Genomic DNA, 25656 nt, shown 5'->3' on the forward strand with positions numbered 1-25656 from the left:
GACTGGGCATTCAACTGAGACTGCTCTTCTCTGTGTCACGGAGGCTCTCCGCACTGCTAAAGCTAACTCTCTCTCCTCTGCTCTCATCCTTCTAGACCTATCTGCTGCCTTTGATACCGTGAACCATCAGATCCTCCTCTCCACCCTCTCCGAGCTGGGCATCTCCGGCGTCGCCCACGCTTGGATTGCGTCCTACCTGACAGGTCGCTCCTACCAGGTGGCGTGGCGAGAATCTGTCTCCGCACCACGTGCTCTCACCACTGGTGTCCCCCAGGGCTCTGTTCTTGGCCCACTCCTATTCTCGCTATACACCAAGTCACTTGGCTCTGTCATATCCTCACATGGTCTCTCATATCATTGCTATGCAGATGACACACAATTAATCTTCTCCTTTCCCCCTTCTGACAACCAGGTGGCGAATCGCATCTCTGCATGTCTGGCAGACATATCAGTGTGGATGACGGATCACCACCTCAAGCTGAACCTCGGCAAGACGGAGCTGCTCTTCCTCCCGGGGAAGGACTGCCCGTTCCATGATCTCGCCATCACGGTTGACAACTCCCTTGTGTCCTCCTCCCAGAGTGCTAAGAGCCTTGGCGTGACCCTGGACAACACCCTGTCGTTCTCCACCAACATCAAGGCGGTGACCCGATCCTGTAGGTTCATGCTCTACAACATTCGCAGAGTACGACCCTGCCTCACACAGGAAGCGGCGCAGGTCCTAATCCAGGCACTTGTCATCTCCCGTCTGGATTATTGCAACTCGCTGTTGGCTGGGCTCCCTGCCTGTGCCATTAAACCCCTACAACTCATCCAGAACGCCGCAGCCCGTCTGGTGTTCAACCTTCCCAAGTTCTCTCACGCCACCCCGCTCCTCCGCTCTCTCCACTGGCTTCCAGTCGAAGCTCGCATCCGCTACAAGACCATGGTGCTTGCCTACGGAGCTGTGAGGGGAACGGCACCTCCGTACCTTCAGGCTCTGATCAGGCCCTACACCCAAACAAGGGCACTCCGTTCATCCACCTCTGGCCTGCTGGCCCCCCTACCTCTGAGGAAGCACAGTTCCCGCTCAGCCCAGTCAAAACTGTTCGCTGCTCTGGCACCCCAATGGTGGAACAAGCTCCCTCACGACGCCAGGACAGCGGAGTCAATCACCACCTTCCGGAGACACCTGAAACCCCACCTCTTCAAGGAATACCTGGGATAGGATAAAGTAATCCTTCTAACCCCCCCCCCTTAAAAGATTTAGATGCACTATTGTAAAGTGGTTGTTCCACTGGATATTATAAGGTGAATGCACCAATTTGTAAGTCGCTCTGGATAAGAGCGTCTGCTAAATGACTTAAATGTAAATGGTAACTGAATTACGACTTTTAATCACTTAATAATACATAACTTTATCAGTAAATACACTAGCTTAATTGGTAGGTCTACCTATACTTGTTTCTTCTGTGAACTTTCATTATCCTCCCTCATGAGAGAGAGAAATTAGAAAATATCTTAAACATATGGGTTTTTGGTTGAAAAATATGTTTGAAAAATATACAGTTGAAGTCGGAAGTTTACATACCTTAGCCAAATACATTTAAACTCAATTTTTCACAATTCCTGACATTTAATTCGAGTAAAAATTCCGTCTTAGGTCAGTTAGGATCACCACTTTATTTTAAGAATGTGAAATGTCAGAATAATAGTAGAGAGAATTATTTATTTCAGCTTTTATTTCTTTCATCACATTCCCAGTGGGTCAGAAGTTTACATGCACTCAATTACTATTTGGTAGCATTGCCTTTAAATTGTTTAACTTGGGTCAAACATTTTGGGTAGCCTTCCACAAGCTTCCCACAATAAATTGGATGAATTTTGGCCCATTCCTCCTGACAGAGCTGGTGTAACTGAGTCAGGTTTGTAGGCCTCCTTGCTCACACACTCTTTTACAGTTCTGCCCACACAATTTTCTATAGGATTGAGGTCAGGGCTTTGTGATGGCCACTCCAATAACAGGACTTTGTTGTCCTTAAGCCATTTTGCCACAACTTTGGAAGTATGCTTGGGGTCATTGTCCATTTGGAAGACCCATTTGCGACCAAGCTTTAACTTCCTGACTGATGTCTTGAGATGTTGCTTCAATATATCCACATAATTTTCCTGCCTCATGATGCCATCTATTTTGTGAAGTGCACCAGTCACTCCTGCAGCAAAGCACCCCCACAACATGATGCTGCCACCCCCGAGCTTCACGGTTGGGATGGTGTTCTTAGGCTTGCAACCCTCCCCCTTTTTCCTCCAAATATAACGATGGTCATTATGGCCAAACAGTTAAATTTTTGTTTCACCAGTCCAGAGGACATTTCTCCAAAAAGTACAATCTTTGTCCCCATGTGCAGTTGCAAACCGTAGTCTGGCTTTTTTTTTATGGCGGTTTTGTAGCAGTGGCTTCTTCCTTGCTGAGCGGCCTTTCGGGTTATGTCGATATAGGACTCGTTTTACTGTGGATAGATACTTTTGTACCCGTTTCCTCCAGCATCTTCACAAGTTCCTTTGCTGTTGTTCTGGGATTGATTTGCACTTTTCGCACCAAAGTAGGTTCATCTCTAGGAGACAGAACGCGTCTCCTTCTTGAGCAGTATGATGGCTGCGTGGTCCCATGGTGTTTATACCAGCGTACTATTGTTTGTACAGATGAACGTGGTACCTTCAGGCGTTTGGAAATTGCTCCCAAGGATGAACCAGACTTGTGGAGGTCTACAAGTTTTTCTGAGGTCTTGGCTGATTTCTTTTGATTTTTCCCATGATGTCAAGCAAAGAAGCACTGAGTTTGAAGGTAGGCCTTGAAATACATCCACAGGTACATCTCCAATTGACTCAAATGATGTCAATTAGCCTATCAGAAGCTTCTAAAGCCATGACATCATTTTCTGGAATTTTCCAAGCTGTTTAAAAGGCACAGTCAACTTAGTGTATGTAAACTTCTGACCCACCTGAATTGTGATACAGTGAATTTTAAGTGAAATAATCTGTCTGTAAATAATTGTTGGAAAAATTACTTGTGTCATGCATAAAAGTAGATGTCCTAACCGACTTGCCAAAACTATAGTTTGTTAACAAGAAATTTGTAGAGTGGTTGAAAAACAAGTTTTAATGACTCCAACCTAAGTGCATGTAAACTTCCGACTTCAACTGTTTATATGCCTTAATAACAAAACAAAAAAATACTTTTAGCTTTCATTTGACATGCTCCTATGAACTTCACATGTTGGAGCTCATGGGTCCTTTAGATGGAAATGCCCATGCTTAACTAGGGAGACTAAGTGAAAGTGGCTTATTCAACATTGACCAGAGTTGGAGGGGTTACTGTCAACCAAAGCCAAGTGATTGTTTCAATCGATAGTCAGGTTTCCATCCAAATGGCGACAGCTTTTCATGCAAATATAAAAAATAAAAAAATCTGCATAAAACAATATGGGCATTTTCCCATCAGAGATGTTTCCTGCAAACTGACAAATAACTTTTGCGGTTAAAATTCCCATGTATTGAATAAAAAATTCAAGTTAAATTGGTTTCCATCGCGTTTTCAACTCTACTGATTGTTGTGTCACAAAACCTGTTGCGTTTTATAGCAAAATGTGCCCACTCTGGTCTTAGCACATGCGCTCTAGCCAACAGCTCGCAGGAACTGCGGGTAGGCTACCTACATGAGATTATTATAAAGACTGAGCTAGATTATTTTTATTTGTCAGATGCAGTGGAGGCTGGTGGGAGGAGCTATTGGAGGATGGGCTCATTGTAATGGCATAAATGGAACGGTATCTAACATACGGAAACCATGTTTGACTCCGTTCCATCAATTCCAATCCAGTCATTACAATGAGCCCCTCCTCCTATAGCTCCTCTCACCAGCCGCCACTGGTCAAATGGCAGCCAAGCATCATGATCATGTCACCAGAATAAAACCCTTGATATTTATTGAAAATGTGCATCAGGTTCATCACCGGGCACTTTCACCACCTTGTGAAGTTCATCCAGTGGAGGCTGCTGAGAGGAGGACGGCTCATAATAATGGCTGGAACGGAGCAAATGGATCCCATTCCTCTCCTGCTATTTTCATCAGCCCGTTAAGGTGCCACCAACCTCCTGTGAGTTCGTCATAACTTATTTCATCTGTAGCCTAAAACAGCAAGCTTTCCTGAGTCGTAGTGGGAAACCACACAACATATTGCGTGACTCCGAAGTTCACTTCTATATGATGGGTATTATCCCAATATCTTTTTAGACCTATACTTGCCTCCTATAAGACCCTATGAGTTGTGAACCGTACATGATACAGACAACATCGTGGTGTCATTACACTCCTTATAATTTGCTTTAATATATGGAGTGTCTAGATTCTGAAATAAAAATATTTCACATTACTTTGTTCAACATTGCAAATATGAATCTCAAAACTACCCGTTTAGATTTTGTACATTTTTAGACATATTGTTTAAAACAATATACTCCACAAGTACATCGCATTTACAGAGTGGGCTCTCCGCTACATGATAAATGAATGATTGATCATGTAGCAGTAATGATAAATTGTATGAGCACCACCACCAGAGTGAATGGGAAAATGGATTCAAGGGAACTCCTCCTGCTGGTGATTTGCTGAATGTGTAATCTTAAAAGGAGGGCTTGGATTGGTTCAAGACATGTAATGTAAATTTCAATGTATAAAATCATATTTTCAAACGTACCAAAGAGCCCACTCTGGATGTGATGTACTTGTAGAGTATATTGTTTTAAATAATATGTCTAAAAATTAACAAATTCAAAAAACAAAAAAAAGTATCATTTTGGGTGATTCTGTCTTTAAGGGTGCGTTTTTTATGCCGACGTTTACTGGACACCAGTATTATTCAAAATGGGTGTTGCGCGTTCGGGAATTCCTCAGTTATTTTGTTCTCTGGCACACAGACGAGAGTGCTCTGAAATCGGAGTAGATAGCCAGTGTGAATTTACGAACACAGTCCAAGTGGGTGATGAAGTCCCTTCCATCTATGTAATGTATTACGTTATGGACAGGTGCAGTGAGGTGGAAGGAGGGGTGGAGTGCATGACACTCCATCCTGGATATGACAGAGTTTGCCTCAACAAGTACAGTACAGACAGATGTGAGATGCAGGAGGATGGCACTCTTCCCATACCACTCCAGGAGGATGCTTTGCATTGGTCAGTAGCCTACAGAGGAATATGAGAAGAGTGCAATTGCTGAACTTAAGTAGATATTCTAAACAAAGTGTTTTGATATTTCAAGTGTAACAGTAACAATAATAACAAAAGATAAAAAGTACTAGTATAATTTTAATGCTGAGTGCAAGGTCTCTCCCAATTCACACATCAGAATCAACCTGTCTTTGAGTCAGAGGATTCAAAAAGCATCTCTTCTACCCATCTGTAAAAAAAGAAAAGAAAAAAAAGAGGAAGAGTTGATGAGTGGCACATATATTAAAAAGGGTGATATTACTAAACACTTGTGATGTACCGTCTTATTAGTAATCACCTTTTGTCCCTTCGGAGGTGTTTGCCAACGCCTGATGAGCATGGCAGCGTAGAACAGCTCCAGGCCCCTCTTGTCACAAATACCGGTCATGAAGGAGCCCGACTTCGGCTTCCTCATGGCATTCGGAAAGTATTCAGACCCCTTCACTTTTTCCACATTGTTACGTTACAGCCTTATTCTAAAATTGATTAAATAAAACATCTTTCATCAATCTACACACAATACCCCATAATGACAAAGCTAACAGATTTTTAGAAAGCTTTGCAAATTGATAAAAAATATTTTAAAGAAATAAAGTATTCAGACCCTTTGCTATGAGACTATGCATCCTGTTTCCATTGATCAACCTTGAGATGTTTCTACAACTTGATTGGAGTACACCTGTAGTAAATTCAATTGATTGGACATGATTTGGAAAGGCACACACCTGTCTATACAAGGTCCCACAGTTGAAAGTGGATGTCAGAGCACTTGGTGGAACCACCAAGACTCTTCCTAAAGCTGGCCGCCCGACCAAACTGAGCAATTGGGGGAGAAGGGCCTTGGTCAGGGAGATGACAAAGAACCCGATGGTCCCTCTGACAGAGCTCCAGAGTTCCTCTGAGGAGATGGGGGAACCTTCCAGAAGGACAGCCATCTCTGCAGCACTCCACCAATCAGACCTTTATGGTAGAGTGGCCGGACGGAAGCCACTCCTCAGTAAAAAGGCACACGACAGCCCACTTGGAGTTTGCCAAAAGGCACCTAAAGGACTCAGACCACGAGAAACAAGATTCTCTAGTCTGATGAAACCAAGATTGAACTCTTTGGCCTGAATGCCAAGCGTCCCGTCTGGAGAAAACCAGGCACCGCTCATCATCTGGCCAATACCATCCCTACGGTGAAGCATCATGGTGGCAGCATCATGCTGTGGGGATGTTTTTCAGGGGCGGGGACTGGGAGACTAGTCAGGATCGAGGGAAAGATGAATGGAGCAAAGTACAGAGATCCTTAATTAAAACCTGCTCCAAAGCACTCATGACCTCAGACTGGGGTACAACGACCCTAAGCACACAGCCAAGACAACACAGGAGTGGCTTTGGGACAAGTTTCTGAATAATCTTGAGTGGCCCAGTCAGAGCCCAGACTTGAACCCTATCAAACATCTCTGGAGACCTGAAAATAGCTGTGCAGCGACACTCCCCATCCAACCTGACAGAGCTTGAGAGGATCTGCAGAGAAGAATGGGAGAAACTCCCCAAATACAGGTGTGCAAGCTTGTAGCGTCATCCCCAAGAAAAATCAAGGCTGTAATCGCTGCCAAAGCTACTTCAACAAAGTACTGAGTAAAGGGTCTGAATACTTATGTCAATGTGATATCCGTTTTTTTTTTTTTAATACATTTGCAAAAATGGCTAAACCTGTTTTTTGTGTGTAGATTGACAAGGGGGAAAATGTAATCCATTTTCGAATAAGGCTGTGATGTAACAAAATGTGGAAAGAGTGAAGGAGTCTAAATACTTTCCAAATGCACTGTATATCCAACACAGCTCCTATATCACTGAGGGAGAGAGGGAAAGACATTCACCATACAGTCATGGAAGCCAACAGAAAATACACAATTCAACATAGCCAATCAGAGATCCTGATTCACAAGGGACATGTGCCAGCATGACATGTGCCAGCATGGCTAAATCACAAGGGACATGTGCCAGCATGGCATTACTCACTCGGCCCAGGAGTAGTCCAATTGGCAGTGTGGAAGGGGGCGCCTCCTTACAACATACAAGACATAGATATACACACACAGCAATGATTACATTATCAATGGTGGTTAGATGAATTCCAGGACAGATTGTGTTTTGACCATTGACCAAATCAAATGTGACCAACCTGATTCAAGTGTCCTCCATTACTCTGAAGTGAGACTGGTGTCTAACAGCTTCTGATATGGTAGGAGGGTTCCTAGATGTTGCTGAACAACAAATCCACCAGGTTTTGTACGTAGCCTGTGAATGAAATAAAATATAACCCAATAAACATAGCGAGAAAAAATACTTTCTCTAGTTTGGAATTAATTTATATGCTAAGAGAGGGACTAACAAGAATAGATTCTGGCCGGTGACGCTGAACGCCGTTACTATGCAACCAGCTGTGTACGTTGCTGAATGCTTCCTGATAACGTTTTGCTATTCACTGCCAGAGCCATAGTTATATTTGTAGTAGACTAGTAGCATCATTTATTTTTGCCTTAGAAAATATATGATAAACTTTTATGATCACAGTCATGTTTTGGGTTAGCAGACAAAGCCCCCAAATGCTAGCTAGCTACCTAATTTGCAAATCCGGGTAAGTTATATCTTTGTCCGAGTTTAAATGAGTTGGCTATCTAGCTAACATTAGTTAGCCAGTTCGTGTTGAAACATTATTGACAGTAAGCTGGCTACATATTATTAGCTAGAAAGCTAGTATCCAAGTGCCTGCCCTGTATTGACTTAAGTTTTAGCAAATAATAAATGTCAATGGGCTACAATTAGCTGTTGTTAGCGAGGTAAGCTAAGGCCAGCTATGCACATCGTCCTCTGAGATGCCACATTACACGTTAGCTTGATGTATTTAGCTAGCTACAGTATCATTCCCCTTTCATCTGTGGCATCATAGCTAGCCTGGCTCGCTAGCATGATCAAATAATGTTGTATAACCAAAAGTAGCTGCTAGCTAGTACCAGCTATATACTTAGCTAAAGTACTCACCAACACCAGTGGTTTGACGGTTGACAGGCAGCGGAAGAAACTGTCGCAAGTAATCCGTTCTTGGCAATATTGTTGAAATGCATTGGAAGTTTGCATCAACTTTATGGAAGCCCATTTTCACTCCTATTTGCGAGAAAAATGCGCTTGCGTTGCACCCATATGCAGACTTGAAAACAAATGTCCACATGGCATCTGGGAACATAGCACAACATGTTGTCTCTGGGCAATTGGCAGTTGTGTAAAGTCCTTAAGTATAAATACTTTAAATTACTACTTAAGTAGTTTGTTTGGGGTATCTGTACTTTACTATTTATATGTTGACAACTTTTACTTCCCAACATTCCTAAAGAAAATTATGTACTTTTAATTGATGATTCTGACTCATATTGATGCCACATAGGCCATTTAAAACCAGACATATTGCTTCTATGAGACAGTTTACTTTTAAATGTTGAATAAATGAATGTGAAAATGTGTTTCATAATCTAGACGTTCTCCATATGTTAGAAGACACTAAGTATAATGACACCAAGATGTTGTCCAACCATGATTCCGGAGACCTTCTCCCCTTCCTCACCTCGCTCATCAACTCATCCTTGACCGCTGGCTACGTCCCTTCCGTCTTCAAGAGAGCGAGAGTTGCACCCCTTCTGAAAAAACCTACACTCGATCCCTCCGATGTCAACAACTACAGACCAGTATCCCTTCTTTCTTTTCTCTCCAAAACTCTTGAACGTGCCGTCCTTGGCCAGCTCTCCTGCTATCTCTCTCAGAATGACCTTCTTGATCCTAATCAGTCAGGTTTCAAGACTGGGCATTCAACTGAGACTGCTCTTCTCTGTGTCACGGAGGCTCTCCGCACTGCTAAAGCTAACTCTCTCTCCTCTGCTCTCATCCTTCTAGACCTATCTGCTGCCTTTGATACTATGAACCATCAGATCCTCCTCTCCACCCTCTCCGAGTTGGGCATCTCCGGCGCGGCCCACGCTTGGATTGCGTCCTACCTGACAGGTCGCTCCTACCAGGTGGCGTGGCGAGAATCTGTCTCCGCACCATGCGCTCTCACCACTGGTGTCCCCCAGGGCTCTGTTCTAGGCCCTCTCCTATTCTCGCTATACACCAAGTCACTTGGCTCTGTCATATCCTCACATGGTCTCTCCTATCATTGCTATGCAGACGACACACAATTCATCTTCTCCTTTCCCCCTTCTGATAACCAGGCGGCGAATCGCATCTCTGCATGTCTGTCAGACATATCAGTGTGGATGACGGATCACCAGCTCAAGCTGAACCTCGGCAAGACGGAGCTGCTCTTCCTCCCGGGGAAGGACTGCCCGTTCCATGATCTCGCCATCACGGTTGACAACTCCCTTGTGTCCTCCTCCCAGAGTGCTAAGAACCTTGGCGTGATCCTGGACAACACCCTGTCGTTCTCCACTAACATCAAGGCGGTGACCCGATCCTGTAGGTTCATGCTCTACAACATTCGCAGAGTACGACCCTGCCTCACACAGGAAGCGGCGCAGGTCCTAATCCAGGCACTTGTCATCTCCCGTCTGGATTACTGCAACTCGCTGTTGGCTGGGCTCCCTGCCTGTGCCATTAAACCCCTACAACTCATCCAGAACGCCGCAGCCCGTCTGGTGTTCAACCTTCCCAAGTTCTCTCACGTCACCCCGCTCCTCCGCTCTCTCCACTGGCTTCCAGTCGAAGCTCGCATCCGCTACAAGACCATGGTGATTGCCTACGGAGCTGTGAAGGGAACGGCACCTCCATACCTTCAGGCTCTGATCAGGCCAGACACCCAAACAAGGGCACTGCGTTCATCCACCACTGGCCTGCTGGCCCCCCTACCTCTGAGGAAGCACAGTTCCCGCTCAGCCCAGTCAAAACTGTTCGCTGCTCTGGCACCCCAATGGTGGAACAAGCTCCCTCACGACGCCAGGACAGCGGAGTCAATCAGCACCTTCCGGAGACACCTGAAACCCCACCTCTTTAAGGAATACCTAGGATAGGATAAAGTAATCCTTCTAACCCCCCCCCCCCCCCCCCCTTTAAAATATTTAGATGCACTATTGTAAAGTGGTTGTTCCACTGGATATCATAAGGTGAATGCACCATTTTGTAAGTCGCTCTGGATAAGAGCGTCTGCTAAATGACTTAAATGTAATGTAAATGTAAATGATTGTGTTCTGACCCCAGTGCAGCTCAATGTAAACAAGGGTAACGTGTAGGCTTACACTGGCGTGACGTTTTGATAACCATGCAAATCTCTCTCGGACAAGATGACTTATCAATATAGTCGGCTCTACTTACTTTCAGATTTTAAAATGCTAATAAGCATCAAAGTAGACATGCAAAACTACAAATCCCTGCAAGCTCCAGCACATCACTCTTGCTGACACCTTTGTTAATAGGTATTGTGTCAATTTAAAACTTTCACAGGACAGATCACAGAATTGTCCATTTAAAGAAATGTAGCCAATTTCTTTCTAACTACATTTAGCTAACATTAGATAGCTAATTCAGAGATTCTTACCTTTGCCTCGATTCAGCAGTCTCGTCCAGGTCATCATGGCATTTGTAGTCCTTTATGATAGCCATATTAGCAGCTAATTTGGATTGCATTTTTGGGGGGTAAATACAGGCAAATATATTTATAAAAAGTCAGTTTGTCCTAGAGAGCTTTACACAGTTATCAAAACATCACGCCAGGGTAAGCCTACACGAAACACGGCTCTTATTGAAGTGTTTCTAAAATCCCCTATGAGGAAAAATGAATGGTGGGAAAACAATTGGAACCATTTCCCTTTTTTACCGCTAAGTTTATGGGTATTATGACCTATACTGTGGTACTCTATAGCCGCATTAAAAACAACTGGAAATTCAAAAAAAATGCGAGGTCAAATCAGTGATCTTCAGGTCCGAGTTCCCGAGTTGGATGACTGTTAATATCAATTTTTCCCAGTCGGAGGTCGTTTTTTTTTTTTAAAGAGTTCCCAGTTGTTTTAAACGCACTTAAATCGGAAGTTTGAGATTTCCAAGTTCCCAGTTGTTTTGAATGCGGCATATTTCGGAGTTGTTTTGAACCCAGCATCATTTTATGACGTGTGACTCAAATGACGTCACCCCCGTAACATTCACATTGGAATCAAAACAGTGGAACGCCAATGCATCATACGGCGCGGGCGTACCACTTAAAATAAAATAACCCAAAACCAGTCCAGACAACTCTGCAAAAACTATCCGTATGTGTTTATAACCTGTAGCTAACAGCAAGCAAACGCCTCAGGGGTCTGACTGTTTGCAAAGTGTGTGGTGACAGGAGGGGTGGTGTTCAATCACGGTCCAGCTCTAGATTTTAGGCTAACGTTACTGAGCTCATCCTTTGCAAGTAATTCTGCATGACCTAACCAATTGAGTATGGCATTGGCTGTGTTCTTACTTTATGATTATGATCTAGTTACAGTATAGCCAGGAAATAGATACATGGCAGGGTAAAGGCACCCACAAACGTATTGTTGCTAACTAGTGACCTAAGCAGTTGAGTGTGGTAGCAATGGTTGTTCAATGACAATAGCTACAGTACAGGGCATCTAGCTAGCTAGTTAGCGTGACAAATATATAAGCTGGCGTTATAGTTATGACATGACATCTGGCTTGTTGGCTACCAATCTTTACAACCTGTATAGACCAAGCAGACTTTTCCAACGACTTCATAAAACACTGATCTGGCATTAGCTATAAATCCTTTAAGTGACTAGCTTAGCTAGCTAATAAAGTTAGCTTGCTGACTAGCATTGGGACCAGTGCCAAGGAGTGCGGGCGAGTCTGCAGACATACAAGCTATGCTAACTACTTAGCATTACAAGTCTTACCTTGATCTTTGTATCTAGGTCCCCCGTCCTCCACAGCATTTAATAAACCGGTGTTTAGTTGGTCCTCGTGACAAGTCCTCTTCTATATCCCCGACACGGAACATGCACCAGCCGGTTTTCACAATGCCATCCGTCCTCCTCTAGCTTGCTAATTTGATTTCATTTCGTGGCGAGACTGATTCGCCTTTGTCTGACTGACAGTGGCCATATTGACATTAATAGCGAGCGCACTGAGGTTCTCTGGGATTCGTAGTTTTGGAAATTCCTATTGCAGGAACGTCTCAGAAACATACGATCTTGAATGCACCCTTGATAAACTCTTTCTTTGGATTTGACCGCCGCCTGGCGGATTTGTTGTCTAATAATCCAATCAAACTTTTTCAGTGATAGAGATGTTGCTTTCCACAAAGTTCTAAAAGTTATCCACTTCAGTTTTTTTCACAGACCCAAATTAGACCACAATCAACTGCTTTTGGACACTAATAATGTATTCTCATCTAAGGTGTGTGTGTGGACGTGTTTAACTATACTTGTGGGGTCCAGAAGTCCCCACTAGGTCAAATGCTATTTCTAGGGGGTTAAGGTTAGAATTAGTGTTAGGGTTAGGAGCTAGGGTTAGTTTTAGGGTTAGTTGCTAGGTTTAGGGTTAATGTTAGGTTTTTGGGTTAAGGTTAGGGAGAATAGGATTTTGAATGTGACTGAATTGTGAGTTAGTTATACAAGACTGTGTGTGTGTGGTTCTGGTCCTGGTCTGAAAGAGAGAGACCCCACGGTAGCAGCCACGGTAGCTGAGGGGAGCCTGTTTAATGTATGGTTTGGCAGTGGTTGTGTCAGCCTGGGTAAAGGAGAGGGCAGGCAGTCACATGCACAACGGAGGTACGCCACCACTCATCCTTTCAACCCTGACAGTGAACAGTAAGATCTATTTTAGGGCAATTCCACCACTTTTCAAACTAATTTTCATTATCTCCAGCACAATTCCAGGGCCTACATATGTGAAAAAGGCACATTTCTATATTTTGTAGAAAAAAAATGATAAAGGTTCTTGTTTATTATTTTTATATATATATATATATATATACATACACACACACACACACACACACACACACACACACACTAACCTTCAAAAGTTTGAGGTCACTTAGAAATGTCCTTGTTTTCTATAAAAACATACAAAAATGAGTTGCAAAATTAATAAGAAATATAGTGAAGACATTGACAAAGTTATAAATTATGATTTTTAATTGAAATAATAATTGTGTCCTTCAAACTTTGCTTTTGTCAAAGAATCCTCCATTTGCAGCTATTACAGCCTTGCAGACCTTTGGCATTCTAGTTGTCAATTTGTTGAGGTAATCTTAAGACATTTCACCCCATGCTTCCTAAAGCACCTCCCACAAATTGGATTGGCTTGATGGGCACTTCTTACGGTCAAGCTGCTCCCACAACAGCTCAATAGGGTTGAGATCCGGTGACTGTGCTGGCCACTCCATTATATACAGAATACCAGCTAACTGCTTCTTCCCTAAATAGTTCTTGCATTTTTTATTAAATTTTTTTATTTCACTTTTATTTAACCAGGTAGGCCAGTTGAGAACAAGTTCTCATTTACAACTGACCTGGCCAAGATAAAGCAAAGCAGTGTGACACAAACAACAACACAGAGTTACACATGGAATAAACAAACGTACAGTCAATAACACAATATAAAAAGTCTATATACAGTGTGTGAAAATGGCGTGAGGAGGTAAGGCAATAAATAGGCCATAGTAGCGAAGTAATTACAATTTAGCAAATGAACACTGGAGTGATAAATGTGCAGATGATGATGTGCAAGTTGAAATACTGGTGTGCAAAAGAGCAAAAAAGTAAATAAAAACAATATGGGGATGAGGTCGGTAGATTGGATGGGATATTTACAGATGGGCTACGTACAGCTGCAGCGATCGGTAAGCTGCTCAGATAGCTGCTGCCTAAAGTTAGTGAGGGAGATAAGTCTCCAACTTCAGCGATTTTTGCAATTCCTTCCAGTCATTGGCAGCAGAGAACAGGGAAGAAAGACGGCCAAAGAGGTGTTGACTTTGGGGATGACCAGCGAGATATACCTGCTGGAGCGCCAGCAGATATATGACCAGTGAGCTGAGATAAGGCGGAGCTTTACCTAGCAAAGACTTACAGATGACCTGGAGCCAGTGGGTCTGGCGACAAATATGTAGCAAGAGCCAGCTGACGAGAGCATACAGGTCGCAGTGGTGGGTGGTATATGGGGCTTTGGTGACAAAACGGATGGCACTGTGATAGACTGCATCCAGTTTGCTGAGTAGAGTGTTGGAGGCTATTTTGTAAATGACATCGCCAAAGTCAAGGATCGGTAGGATAGTCAGTTTTACGAGGGTATGTTTGGCAGTGTGAGTGAAGGAGGCTTTGTTGCGAAATAGGAAGCTGATTCTAGATTTAATTTTGGATTGGAGATGTTTAATATGTCTAGAAGGAGAGTTTACAGTCTAGCCAGACACCTAGGTATTTGTAGTTGTCCACATATTCTAAGTCAGAACCGTCCAGAGTAATGATGCTAGTCGAGCGGGCGGGTGCAGGCAGTGATCGGTTGAAAAGCATGCATTTAGTTTTACTAGTATTTAAGAGCAGTTGGAGGCCATGGAAGGAGTGTTGTATGGCATTGAAGCTCGTTTGGCCACAGACCCATAGCGGATGCAGGCAATGAGGCACTGATCGCTGAGATCCTGATTGAAAACAGCAGAGGTGTATTTGGAGGGCAAGTTGGTCAGGATAATATCTATGAGGGTGCCCGTGTTTACGGATTTGGGGTTGTACCTGGTGGGTTCCTTGATAATTTTTATGAGATCGAGGGCATCTAGCTTAGATTGTAGGACTGCTGCGGTGTTAAGCATATCCCAGTTTAAGTCACCTAACAGAACGAACTCTGAATAGAGATGGGGGTCAATCAATTCACATATGGTGTTCAGGGCACAGCTGGGAGCAGAGGGGGGTCTATAACAGGCGGCAACAATGAGAGACTTATTTCTGGAGAGATACATTTTTAAAATTAGAAGCTCGAACTGGTTGGGCATAGACCTGGAAAGTATGACAGAACTTTGCAGGCTATCTCTGCAGTAGATTGCAACTCCTTCCCCTTTGGCAGTTCTATCTTGACGGAAAATGTAGTAGTTGGGGATGGAAATCTCATCGTTTTTGGTGGCCTTCCTAAGCCAGGATTCAGACATGGCAAGGACATCAGGGTTGGTGGAGTGTGCTAAAGCAGTGAGTAAAACAAACTTAGGGAGGAGGCTTCTGATGTTAAACATGCATGAAACCAAGACTTTTACGGTTACAGAAGTCAACAAATGAGAGCGCCTGGGGACACGCAGGGCCTGGGTTAACCTCCACATCACCCGAGGAACAGAGGAGGAGTAGGATGAGGGTACGGCTAAAGGCTATCAAAACTGGTCGTCTAGTGCATTGGGAACAGAAAATAAAAGAAGCAGATTTCTGGGCATGGTAGGATAGATTCAGGGCATAATGTACAGACAGGGGTATGGTAGGGTCCGGGTACAGTGGAGGTAAACCTAGGCATTGAGTGACGACAAGAGAGGTTGCATCTCTAGACGCACTAGTTATGCTGGGTGAGGTCACCGCATGTGTGGGAGGTGGGACAAAAGAGGTATCTGAGGCATGTTGAGTGGGACTAGGGGCTCCGCAGTGAACTAAAACAATGATAACTATCCCAAACAACAGTATACAAGGCATGTTGACATTAGAGAGAGACATAAAGCGAGGCATAAAGCAATCACAGGTGTTGATTGGGAGAGCTAGCTAAGACAACGGGTAAGACAACAACAGCTAATCAGCTAAGACAACAACAACAGGTAAAATGGCGATGAATGGGCAGAGAAGGTCAGTTAACTACACACAGGGCCTGAGTTCGAGGCTGGGGCCGACAGATAAACAAAATAAACAAAATGGAGTACCGTGATTAATGAACAGTCCAGCAGGCATCAGCTATGTAGCCAAGTGATCATAGGGTCCAGTGAACAGCAATAGATGAAACAGGGAAGCTGCTAGGTAGTCGTTAGTAGGCTAGCAAGTGGGAGACATGGCGTTAAAAAAAAACGTTAGCAGGCCGGGGCAAGTAGAAGGGTCTGCTCCGACGTCCGGCAAAGGACGGTTGAGGGCACAACGGATGGAATTACGTCGGCAGACCAGTCGTGATGGAACGGCGGGGCTCCGTGTCGACAGAGGGTCCAGGCCAGTTGTCAAAAGAGGTATTGTATTGAAGCTGGAGTAATTTCGTTTGCTAGCCAGGAGATGTTCCTGGCTCGCGGCTAACTGGTGCTAGCTTCGGGACAAGGGCATTAGCCAATATAGACACACCTTATCACATTGGGTGAGGCGGGTTGCCGGAAGGTATATTTAATTTAAAAATGGAAAATAGATTGAAAATATATTGAAATATATATACAAAAAAGACGAAAAATACAAAATTTACATGAGAGAACGACAAACAACGTCTGCACTGCTACGCCATCTTGGAACATTCTTAGTTTGGAGCTGTGCTTTGGGTCATTGTCCTGTTGTAGGAGGAAATTGGCTCCAATTAAGCGCAGTCCACAGGGTATGGCATGGCGTTGCAAAATGGAGTGATAGCCTTCCTTCTTCAAGATTCCTTTTACCCTGTACAAATCTCCCACTTTACCAGCACCAAAGCACCCCCAGACCATCACATTGCCTCCACCATGCTTGACAGATGGCATCAAGCACTCCTCCAGCATCTTAACATTTTTTCTGCGTCTCACAATTGTTCTTCTTTGTGATCCGAACTCCTCAAACTTAGATTAGTCTGTCCATAACACTTTTTTCCAATCTTCCTCTGTCCAGTGTCTGTGTTCTTTTGCCCATCTTAATCTTTTCTTTTTATTGGCCAGTCTGAGATATGGCTTTTTCTTTGCAACTCTGCCTAGAAGGCCAGCATCCCGGAGTCGCCTCTTCACTGCTGACGTTTAGACTGGTGTTTTGCGGGTTGAGGACTTGTGAGGCATCTGTTTCTCAAACTAGACACTCTAATGTACTTGTCATCTTGCTCAGTTGTGCACCAGGGCCTCCCACTCCTCTTTCTATTCTGGTTAGAGCCAGTTTGCGCTGTTCTGTGAAGGGAGTAGTACACAGCGTTATACGAGATATTCAGTTTCTTGGCAATTTCTCGCATGGAATAGCCTTCATTTCTCAGAACAAGAATAGACTGACGAGTTTCAGAAGAAAGTGCTTTGTTTCTGGTCATTTTGAGCCTGTATCGAACCCACAAATGCTGATGCTCCAGATACTCAACTAGTCTTAAGGCCAGTTTTATTGCTTCTTTAATAAGGACAACAGTTTTCAGCTGTGCTAACATAATTGCAAAGGGGTTTTCTAATGATCAATTAGCCTTTTAAAATGCCAAACTTGGATTAGCTAACACAACGTGCCATTGGAACACAGGATTGATGGTTGCTGATAATGGGCCTCTGTACGCCTATGTAGATATTCCATTAAAAAAAATCTGCCGTTTCCAGCTACAATAGTAATTTACAACATTAACAATGTCTACACTGTATTTCTGATCAATTTGATGTTATTTTAATGGACAAAAACTGTTGCTTTTCTTTCAAAAACAAGGACATTTCTCAGTGACCCCAAACTTTTGAACGGTAGTGTGTATATACATACATACATACATACATACATACATACATACATACATACATACATACATACATACATACATACATACATACATACATACATACATACATATCTGTCATGTGTGAATGTTGCTGTTTTTAGGTTTACTATACACAGTATATCAGAAATTGTGTAATAGAATTATTGTTAACATAAAATTATAAATATAGTTTATAAAGGTTTATACACATTTTCTGTATACTGTAAATAGCCTCTAAAATATACGTAAACAGACCATAAATATCAACATTTTAGTTTTCTTGGAAAGCAGTGAGTGCTATGATCCTGTCTCAGCCTCCAGTAATTATGCTGCAATGGTTTGTGTCGGACGGCTAGGGTCAGTCTGTTATATCTGGAGTATTTCTCCTGTCTTATCCAGTGTCCTGTGTGAATTTAAGTATGCTCCTTCTAATTCTCTCTCTCTCTTTCTTTCTATTTCTCTCTCTCTCTTCTCTCAGAGGACCTGAGCCCTAGGACCATGCCTCAAGGACTACCTGGCCTGATGACTCCTTGCTGTCCCCAGTCCACCTGGTTGTGCTGCTGTTTCAACCATTGGCTATGGAAACCTGACCTGTTCACCGGAAGTGCTACTTTGTCCCAGAACTACTGTTTTTCTCTCTCTCTCTCTACCGCACCTGCTGTCTCTAACTCTGAATGATCGGCTATGAAAAGCCAACTGACATTTACTCCTGAGGTGCTGACCTGTTGCACCCTCTACAACCACTGTGATTATTATTATCTAACCCTGCTGGTCATCTATGAACGTTTGAACATCTTGGTCATGTTCTGTTATAATCTCCACCCGACACAGTCAGAAGAGGAATGGCCACCCCTCAGAGCCTGGTTCCTCTCTAGGTTTCTTCCTAGGTTCTTGCCTTTCTAGGGAGTTTTTCCTAGCCACCGTGCTTCTACATCTGCATTGCTTGCTGTTTGGGGTTCTAGGCTGAGTTTCTGTATAGCACTTTGTGACATCAGCGGATGTAAAAAGGGCTTTATAAGTAAATTGGATTGATTGATACAATATCAGTACTTGTTACATTTACAACTTTTGTAACTCATATCATCAACTGATTTCAGCCAGTGTATGGCTGTGGATTGACTGCATTGTGTCAATGGAAGGTTGGCGTCAGTTAATTTGAACAATTTATGGAATTTTTCCTCAAACTGTCTGGCTAGCATACAGTGCAGATATATTCTTGAAATTCATTATTTTATTTATATCTTATCACAGCATTGGCAAACCATGGTTAAGCAACTCCCTGACCAAAATGTCTGACCTTTATCCCATCACAAGGGTCCCATCATAAGAAGGTTAATGACCATTCTAGTATTCTAATTCCTAATTAAATCAAATCAAAATCAAATCAAATTTTATTGGTCATATACACATGGTTAGCAAATGTTATTGCGAGTGTAGCGAAATGCTTGCGCTTTAGTTCCGACAGTACTGCAATATCGAACAAGTAATCAAACAATTCCACAACAACTACCTAATACACACAAATCGAAGTAAAGGGATGGAATAAGAATATGTTCATATAAATATATGGATGAGCAATGACCGAGCGGCATAGGTAAGATGCAATAGATGATATAAGATACAGTATATACATATGGGATGAATAATGCAAGATATGTAAGCATCATTATTAAAGTGCCATTAATAAAGTGACTAGTGATCCATTTGTTATAGTGGCCAATGATTCCAAGTCTGTATGTAGGCAGCAGCCTCTCTGTGTTAGTGATGGCTGTTTAACAGTCTGATGGCCTTAAGATAGAAGCTATTTTTTAGTCTCTCGGTCCCAGCTTTGATGCACCTGTACTGACCTCGCCTTCTGGATGGTAGCGGGATAAACGACAGTGGCTCGGGTGGTTGTCCTTCCTGTGACATCGGGTGCTGTAGGTGTCCTGGAGGGCAGGTAGTTTGCCCCCCGGTGATGCGTTGTGCAGACCGCACCACCCTCTGGAGAGCCCTGCAGTTGTGGGCGGTGCAGTTGCCATACTAGGCGGTGATACAGCCCAACAGGATGGTCTCAATTGTGCATCTGTAAAAGTTTGTGAGGGTTTTAGGTGACAAGCCAAATTTCTTCAGCCTCCTGAGGTTGAAGAGGCGCTGCTGCGCCTTCTTCACCACACTGTCTATGTGGGTGGACCATTTCAGTTTGTCAGTGATGTGTACGCCGAGGAACTTAAAACTTTCCACCTTCTCCACTGCTGTCCCGTTGATGTGGATAAGGGGGTGCGCCCTCTGCTGTTTCCTGAAGTATCTCCTTTGTTTTGTTGACGTTGAGTGAGAGTTTGTTTTCCTGGCCTTACCAAGGCAACTACTGTCTATCTAGTAAATGTGCTAGCTATTTCAGTGGATATTGAACACATTTCTACCTGCAAATGAATAATGTTTTTACAAGATCTAAGGAATTGTAATAAATTCACACAAGGTTTTTTGTTGAAATTAAAGGAAGTCTAACGATGTAAAAGTAGGCCAGAAATGTTTGAATAATTTACACTTGGTTTGTGGTCTCTCTGACAATCAATTAGAAAGGGTATTGCGATAACAATAAAATAACATATTTCACAAGATTTAAGTAATTTTAATAAATTCACACAAGGTTTTTGGTGGAAATCAAAGGTTGTAAAAGTAGGCCAGACATTTGTAGAATAATTTACACTTGGTTTGAGGCGTCACTGACAAGCCTATGGAAAAGTTATTGCGATAAGAATAATTACATATTTTACCAGATTTAAGTCATTTTAAATTAGGCTTCTTATCTAAAAAGGTTTAATTTAATTTCTTTAATAGGATATTGATTTATGCTTCATATCTTTTTCTTAATCCACTTAGAACTCATTATAAACACAAACATTTTGATCAGCTAAGGCTACAATACCTTTATCACAACACATGTAGGCCTGCTATAACTTTGATTACAGAAAATGATCACCATTACAACACTAACAGCACATTAATAGCTGCAGTCTTCGTTTCTGTTGTCCTATTTTGTAATGCTAATCTATAGTCCTTCATTAAAACCTGTTGATTGGGGAAGACTTGCTGATTTCTGATTAAGTGGATCAAGATGTCTGTTTACTTTCACCCGAAGAGCTTCTGTCAACAGTCAGGGTAGGAGGGGCGACTCGTCCCTCTCACAACCCGTCTCCAACCCCTTATCGATGTTGTGTATTGTCAATGCCAACTGTTCTCGCAAAATCAAAGCTTGCTGGTCGGTAGAATGTGTGAACATGGGATCAGCATCACCCAGGGGCGTCATATACCCCAAAAATCTGAGGGGGCACAAAGTATGTGTGGATGGCTGGGGGTTGGTCTACCGGGGGGAACATTTCCCTCTGTACGTAAATGTGAGAACAGCATTTTCCTGCGATCTAAAGCCAAAATATTTATGCTATGTAAAAAATATTTGGATTTTTCTGTATATCTAAGCATACATCTTGAGTTGTCTGTTAAAGAAGAAACTAAATATGCTGCTCTGCATCTCTGCTAAAATCTGGGTTAAAGATTAAAAGGAATGTGAGTCTTATTCAGTACATTTAGTTATTGCTTGCTTTTCTCAAATAGTTAGACAAGCTACCTACTCTAACTAGATTGATAGACTGAAATGGCTTCTTGGTAGCTAGTTATGAGGTTGGGAGATTAGGAACCTATCTGGGCAAGCTAAAGCCAACGTCATAAAATTGCTAAGTGACTAGTAGTATTACAGAGGAAAAAATAATAAAAAAATTGACAAATCTGAGGGGGAACGTGCCCCCTGTGGGCATGACACCCCTGGCGTCACCCCTTACAAATGGCACTATCTAATGAAGTAAAAAATAATGCAAGGTTTTACATTTAGGTTAGGCATACCCAGAGCAATAATACAGGCATTTTGTCTTGGCACAATGGGCGCCAGATGTGTCTCTAACTTTGTAGGGCTACTTTTATATTAGATCTGGGATGATGATCTAGTTTTCATGATCTAATATTGTTCTAATTGGAGCACTAGTCTTGCTTGATCAAAAGGCATACATAGATGGACATCACTGACAGACAGACAGACAGTTTCCTCTCACTCATTAACAACTGGCCCCTCAACCCCATGTGTAGCTTTAGAATGGCACCCCATGGACAGATTATCATATTAGTGTAATTAAGTTTGTCAAGTATGTGTATAACATTATTAGTGGGTGGAGGTATGTCTATCCTTCTCTGCCTGAGTCTATGGTGGTCCCCCTGTGTATGTGTGTGTCAGGTCAAACAGACTGGTGTGTATTGGGAGCCGAGCTCCCACAGGGGACAGATGAGTAATCCAGTGTGTGCTCTGCTCTGGGATGTGGATTGTAAAGGGCTCTTCACATGGACCTGATTATGTGTCTTTTTCTGTCACATACACACACAAACACTATAGTGGCTGAGGCAACTGGTTCCTCCATAGAGTCCCAGTCGTGAGTGTGTATTGGGACTGGAGTGTGGCAGGTGGTCTTGGGATGACAGACAGTGTGCCCCCAGACAGCATACACGCAGACAACACACAGGAATGGCTGATTGACAGATCAACAGCTGACAGGCAGAGGACAGACACATACACACACACACAAAACGTGATGCCAGATCAACAGTAGTCAGACAGCTAAATATATATGTGCTCCCTGTGCTGTGTGTGTTAATCATCATGTTATTAGCGGCCTCTTTTTGGCTGGGCAGGCCTGCTGGGTCCTCATTTTAATAGATGTAGTAGACGGACAACACTAAACCAACATATTCAACAAAAGAGATGAAAGATTCAGACAAATCCATGTCTTAGATTTCAGTTGTTTCCTGATGAGGGGGGAGTAGTAGCCTGGTCCCAGATCTGTTTGTGCTCTTGACAATTCCATTGCTGTCATTGTCAAGCCAACCATTTTTTTATTCACCACATTGAAGTTGGGAATAGAGCAGCAAAAATTACATTTGTTCAAAACTTCAAACATGAATTGGTTGCTTATTTAATTGTAACGCTCACATAGGACGTTCTATTTGATAAATAATGCAAAGTTTAGGCTCAAACGGTTTGGATTTTGTATTAAACAATTCATGAATTGACATAGCCTACTGGAAGCCTATCAACGATGTTTGGACTGAATGACACTGAGGGTGAAACCGCTTAGATGTCCATCAGAGAGAGATTATCACGTCATTAATTACCGGTATAAAGCACTCCTCTATCTGCTAATCTATTGGTGTCTAATCCACCCATGTTTCAGATGAAAATAGGGTCATTAAAAACGTAACGTGTGTTTTTCTTTCATGTGCGAGTCCCATCTTTACTGGTCGATGTGGTGATGATGGGTGTGATAGGTGAGTGGGTGGAGGTGGGGGTTGAGACCAGGTATCAGGCAGAGGCTATTAGTCCTTAAATAGGGCGTGACTTTGAAGCTCTCCCGCGCGTCCACTGTCTTTGGTGTTGGTCCCTACCCCTTTGTACACGTCCGTCACAGCGGGGCTACTATATATATAAAGGTGGTCAGTCCTTGTCCTCCATCGCAACAGGGTTTAACTCTCAACTCTTTCAGATATGGCATATTTCCCAATTTGGCTGCTGTGCGCCTGTGCGATACTGTCTCTAACGCACAGCTTCAATCAGGAGAACCTGAAAGAGGCTATGCTTCAGAGGCTTGGACTGAAGGAACTTCCACGGATCCATAAAAGGGACTTGGAGAACCTGGTCGTTCCTAGCCACATCAGAAACACGTATCTGACCCTGCTGAAGCTGCACCACGAGAGGAGACGCCGCTCTCTGCCCAGCCTAGCAGGAATCCTCAGGGGGATATCCGGGAACGCAGGTAAACAGCAATGGCAACGATGACAGTTTCTAAGACTGAGAATATGACAGTTTCAAAGACTGACTGATTTTCAATTTTATTTTCCATTATTATATTTTATTTACCATTAGCTATACTATTGTTAATACCAATGTGTAATTCTCAGTTTGGTTCTCTTTGGATTCCAAATTACGCACTGCTGTCCAATTGTCCACATGCTGTCCTGTTATATTCTACATAACAGATATATCGGGGGAGATTCTTTACTCTGACGCCACCAGAGAGCGGTTGGTTTTCGACATGGAGGCCAGGGTCCCGGCCAACAGCGAGGTGACCATGGCGGAGCTCAGACTCTACCAGAACGCCCCTCATAAACTGCACCTGGCCGGGAGAAAGAGTCAAAAGCAGGACAACAACGCACGGGTCAGCGTCTACTGGGTGGAAGTTCTAGAGAACGGCGCCAACCGCTCCTCACTGGTAGACTCAAGGTCAGCACCGTTACCGCACAGCCTACTTTTAATTAGCCTAATACGAATTAATTAGCATGCTAGTTAATTACAGTACTATTGTGATTCATTTGTACGGTTGATCCTTTTCAATAGGTTGGTGCCAATCTACGAGACCGGGTGGAAGGGTTTTGATGTGACGCAGGCCGTACACTACTGGTCGAAGGGACGTCGCGAGGCGCCGCTGCGCCTGGAGCTGCGGGTCGAGGGGGAGAGACCGGGAAGCTACGCCGCCGAGATGGCCAAGAGTGTACGCTTTACCGCGCAGGACCCCTCTGACCAGAGCACGGGAAAGCCTGAGCTTCTTTTTTACACCTTGAACCTGGAGGAATATGGGTAGGTGACATTTAATAGCTAGACTAATGGCAATGTTCAGAACCTTGGTTGAACAGTGGACACATTTTAAGCATATAGGCTAAACACATATGGACCTGGCTGCTATGTCACAGTATGACATTTGCTTATACATACTTTTTGAGAATCCTCTATAGGTGTGTCAAACGTGTAATAACCTGACCATTTCTCTCCGTCCAGTTCCCGTGGTGACTGCCAGTCCAGCAAGCCGAACGGCATATGCTGTAGAGAAGACTACTTCATCAACTTCCGGGAGCTAACTTGGACTCAGTACTGGGTCATCGAACCCGCGGGCTACCAGTCCTTCCGATGCGCAGGAGGGTGCAAGCAGCCAAAGCGTCGTTATGGCTACGGAGAACGGCGGTGCGCGGCTACGGAGAACGCGCCGCTACCTATAATGTACCTGGTGAAAAAAGGAGACTACACTGAGATTGAAGTGGCCGAGTTTCCCAACATGATAGTGGAGAAGTGCAGATGTACAATGGACAATGTATCTGTTTGAGAATGAGGAATGGGCGCAATCCAGAGAGACTGAAAGATGCGAGTGCGACTCGTGACGCACTGTATTTTTTTTCTTCAAACTTAAATAACTATAGGCTAAAAAGGAGATATCTTATTGGTGTGAATATTTAAGACAAGGGTTATATTAGCCGATCACTTGTTTTTTGAGCACTTAAATGTAAATACGTAGCCTAATTTATGTTGCCCATGAATGCATTTATACTCGTCATATGACAAGATTAAAAATATGAATTAATTGCACATTTTCAAAGTATATTAATAAATGTATTTTTCTTCCACAAATCCTTTACACAGTGTCACTTCATTGGTTCATCTGTTGTCTATGGGTTTGTTTTTTGAGGGAGAGCGAGGGAGTGTGAATAAACAAAAACACAGTCAAACTGAAATCATTACAGGTGTGGTTGTGACACCAATTTCCTATATCATTAGAGCCTCAACACTAGCCCAGTCCTTTGTTATGGTAACACATCCTCACCACGGGGCTTCCGATCAGTGTTTGATTTGTGGATTTATTTACTTAGTTTCAGTCTCAGAATCTACAGCGCTGGTGAATCTCCAAAGGCGCGCCATTCGTGCGTAATTGGTGACGTTTA

General features: G+C 43.2%; 2 protein-coding genes across 5 annotated transcripts in view; one reads left to right on the forward strand and one right to left on the reverse strand.

The window, feature by feature from the left end:
• Window positions 1-12446, reverse strand: part of LOC106610716 (homeobox-containing protein 1) — a 36352-nt gene extending 23906 nt beyond the window's left edge. Inside the window, exon 1 of one of the 4 annotated variants that reach the window (XM_014210221.3) lies at window positions 12153-12446. The gene's annotated coding sequence lies outside the window, so the exon portion shown is untranslated. The remainder of the gene's footprint in view (window positions 1-12152) is intronic. The other 3 variants (XM_014210220.3, XM_045723388.2, XM_014210222.3) reach the window with 3 other exon arrangements.
• Window positions 12447-23392: 10946 nt separating this feature from the next.
• Window positions 23393-25345, forward strand: LOC106610717 (left-right determination factor 2). Its single transcript, XM_014210223.3, has 4 exons — window positions 23393-23702; window positions 23926-24169; window positions 24284-24523; window positions 24722-25345. Exons 1-4 carry the CDS (start codon window positions 23435-23437, stop codon window positions 25041-25043), a joined length of 1074 nt encoding a protein of 357 aa, XP_014065698.1. The 5' UTR covers window positions 23393-23434; the 3' UTR covers window positions 25044-25345.
• Window positions 25346-25656: the final 311 nt, after the last annotated feature.

Source organism: Salmo salar, chromosome 09, assembly GCF_965601325.2.
Source record: "Salmo salar chromosome 09, fSalSal1, whole genome shotgun sequence".
NCBI lineage: Eukaryota > Metazoa > Chordata > Actinopteri > Salmoniformes > Salmonidae > Salmo > Salmo salar.

Coding starts and splice junctions, on each gene's coding strand:
- LOC106610717 (XM_014210223.3), top strand. CDS start 23,435: ATGGCATATTTCCCAATTTGGCTGCTGTGCGCCTGTGCGATACTGTCT. Junction 23,703..23,925: donor GGGGATATCCGGGAACGCAG/GTAAACAGCAAT, acceptor TCTACATAACAG/ATATATCGGGGGAGATTCTT. Junction 24,524..24,721: donor TTGAACCTGGAGGAATATGG/GTAGGTGACATT, acceptor CTCTCCGTCCAG/TTCCCGTGGTGACTGCCAGT.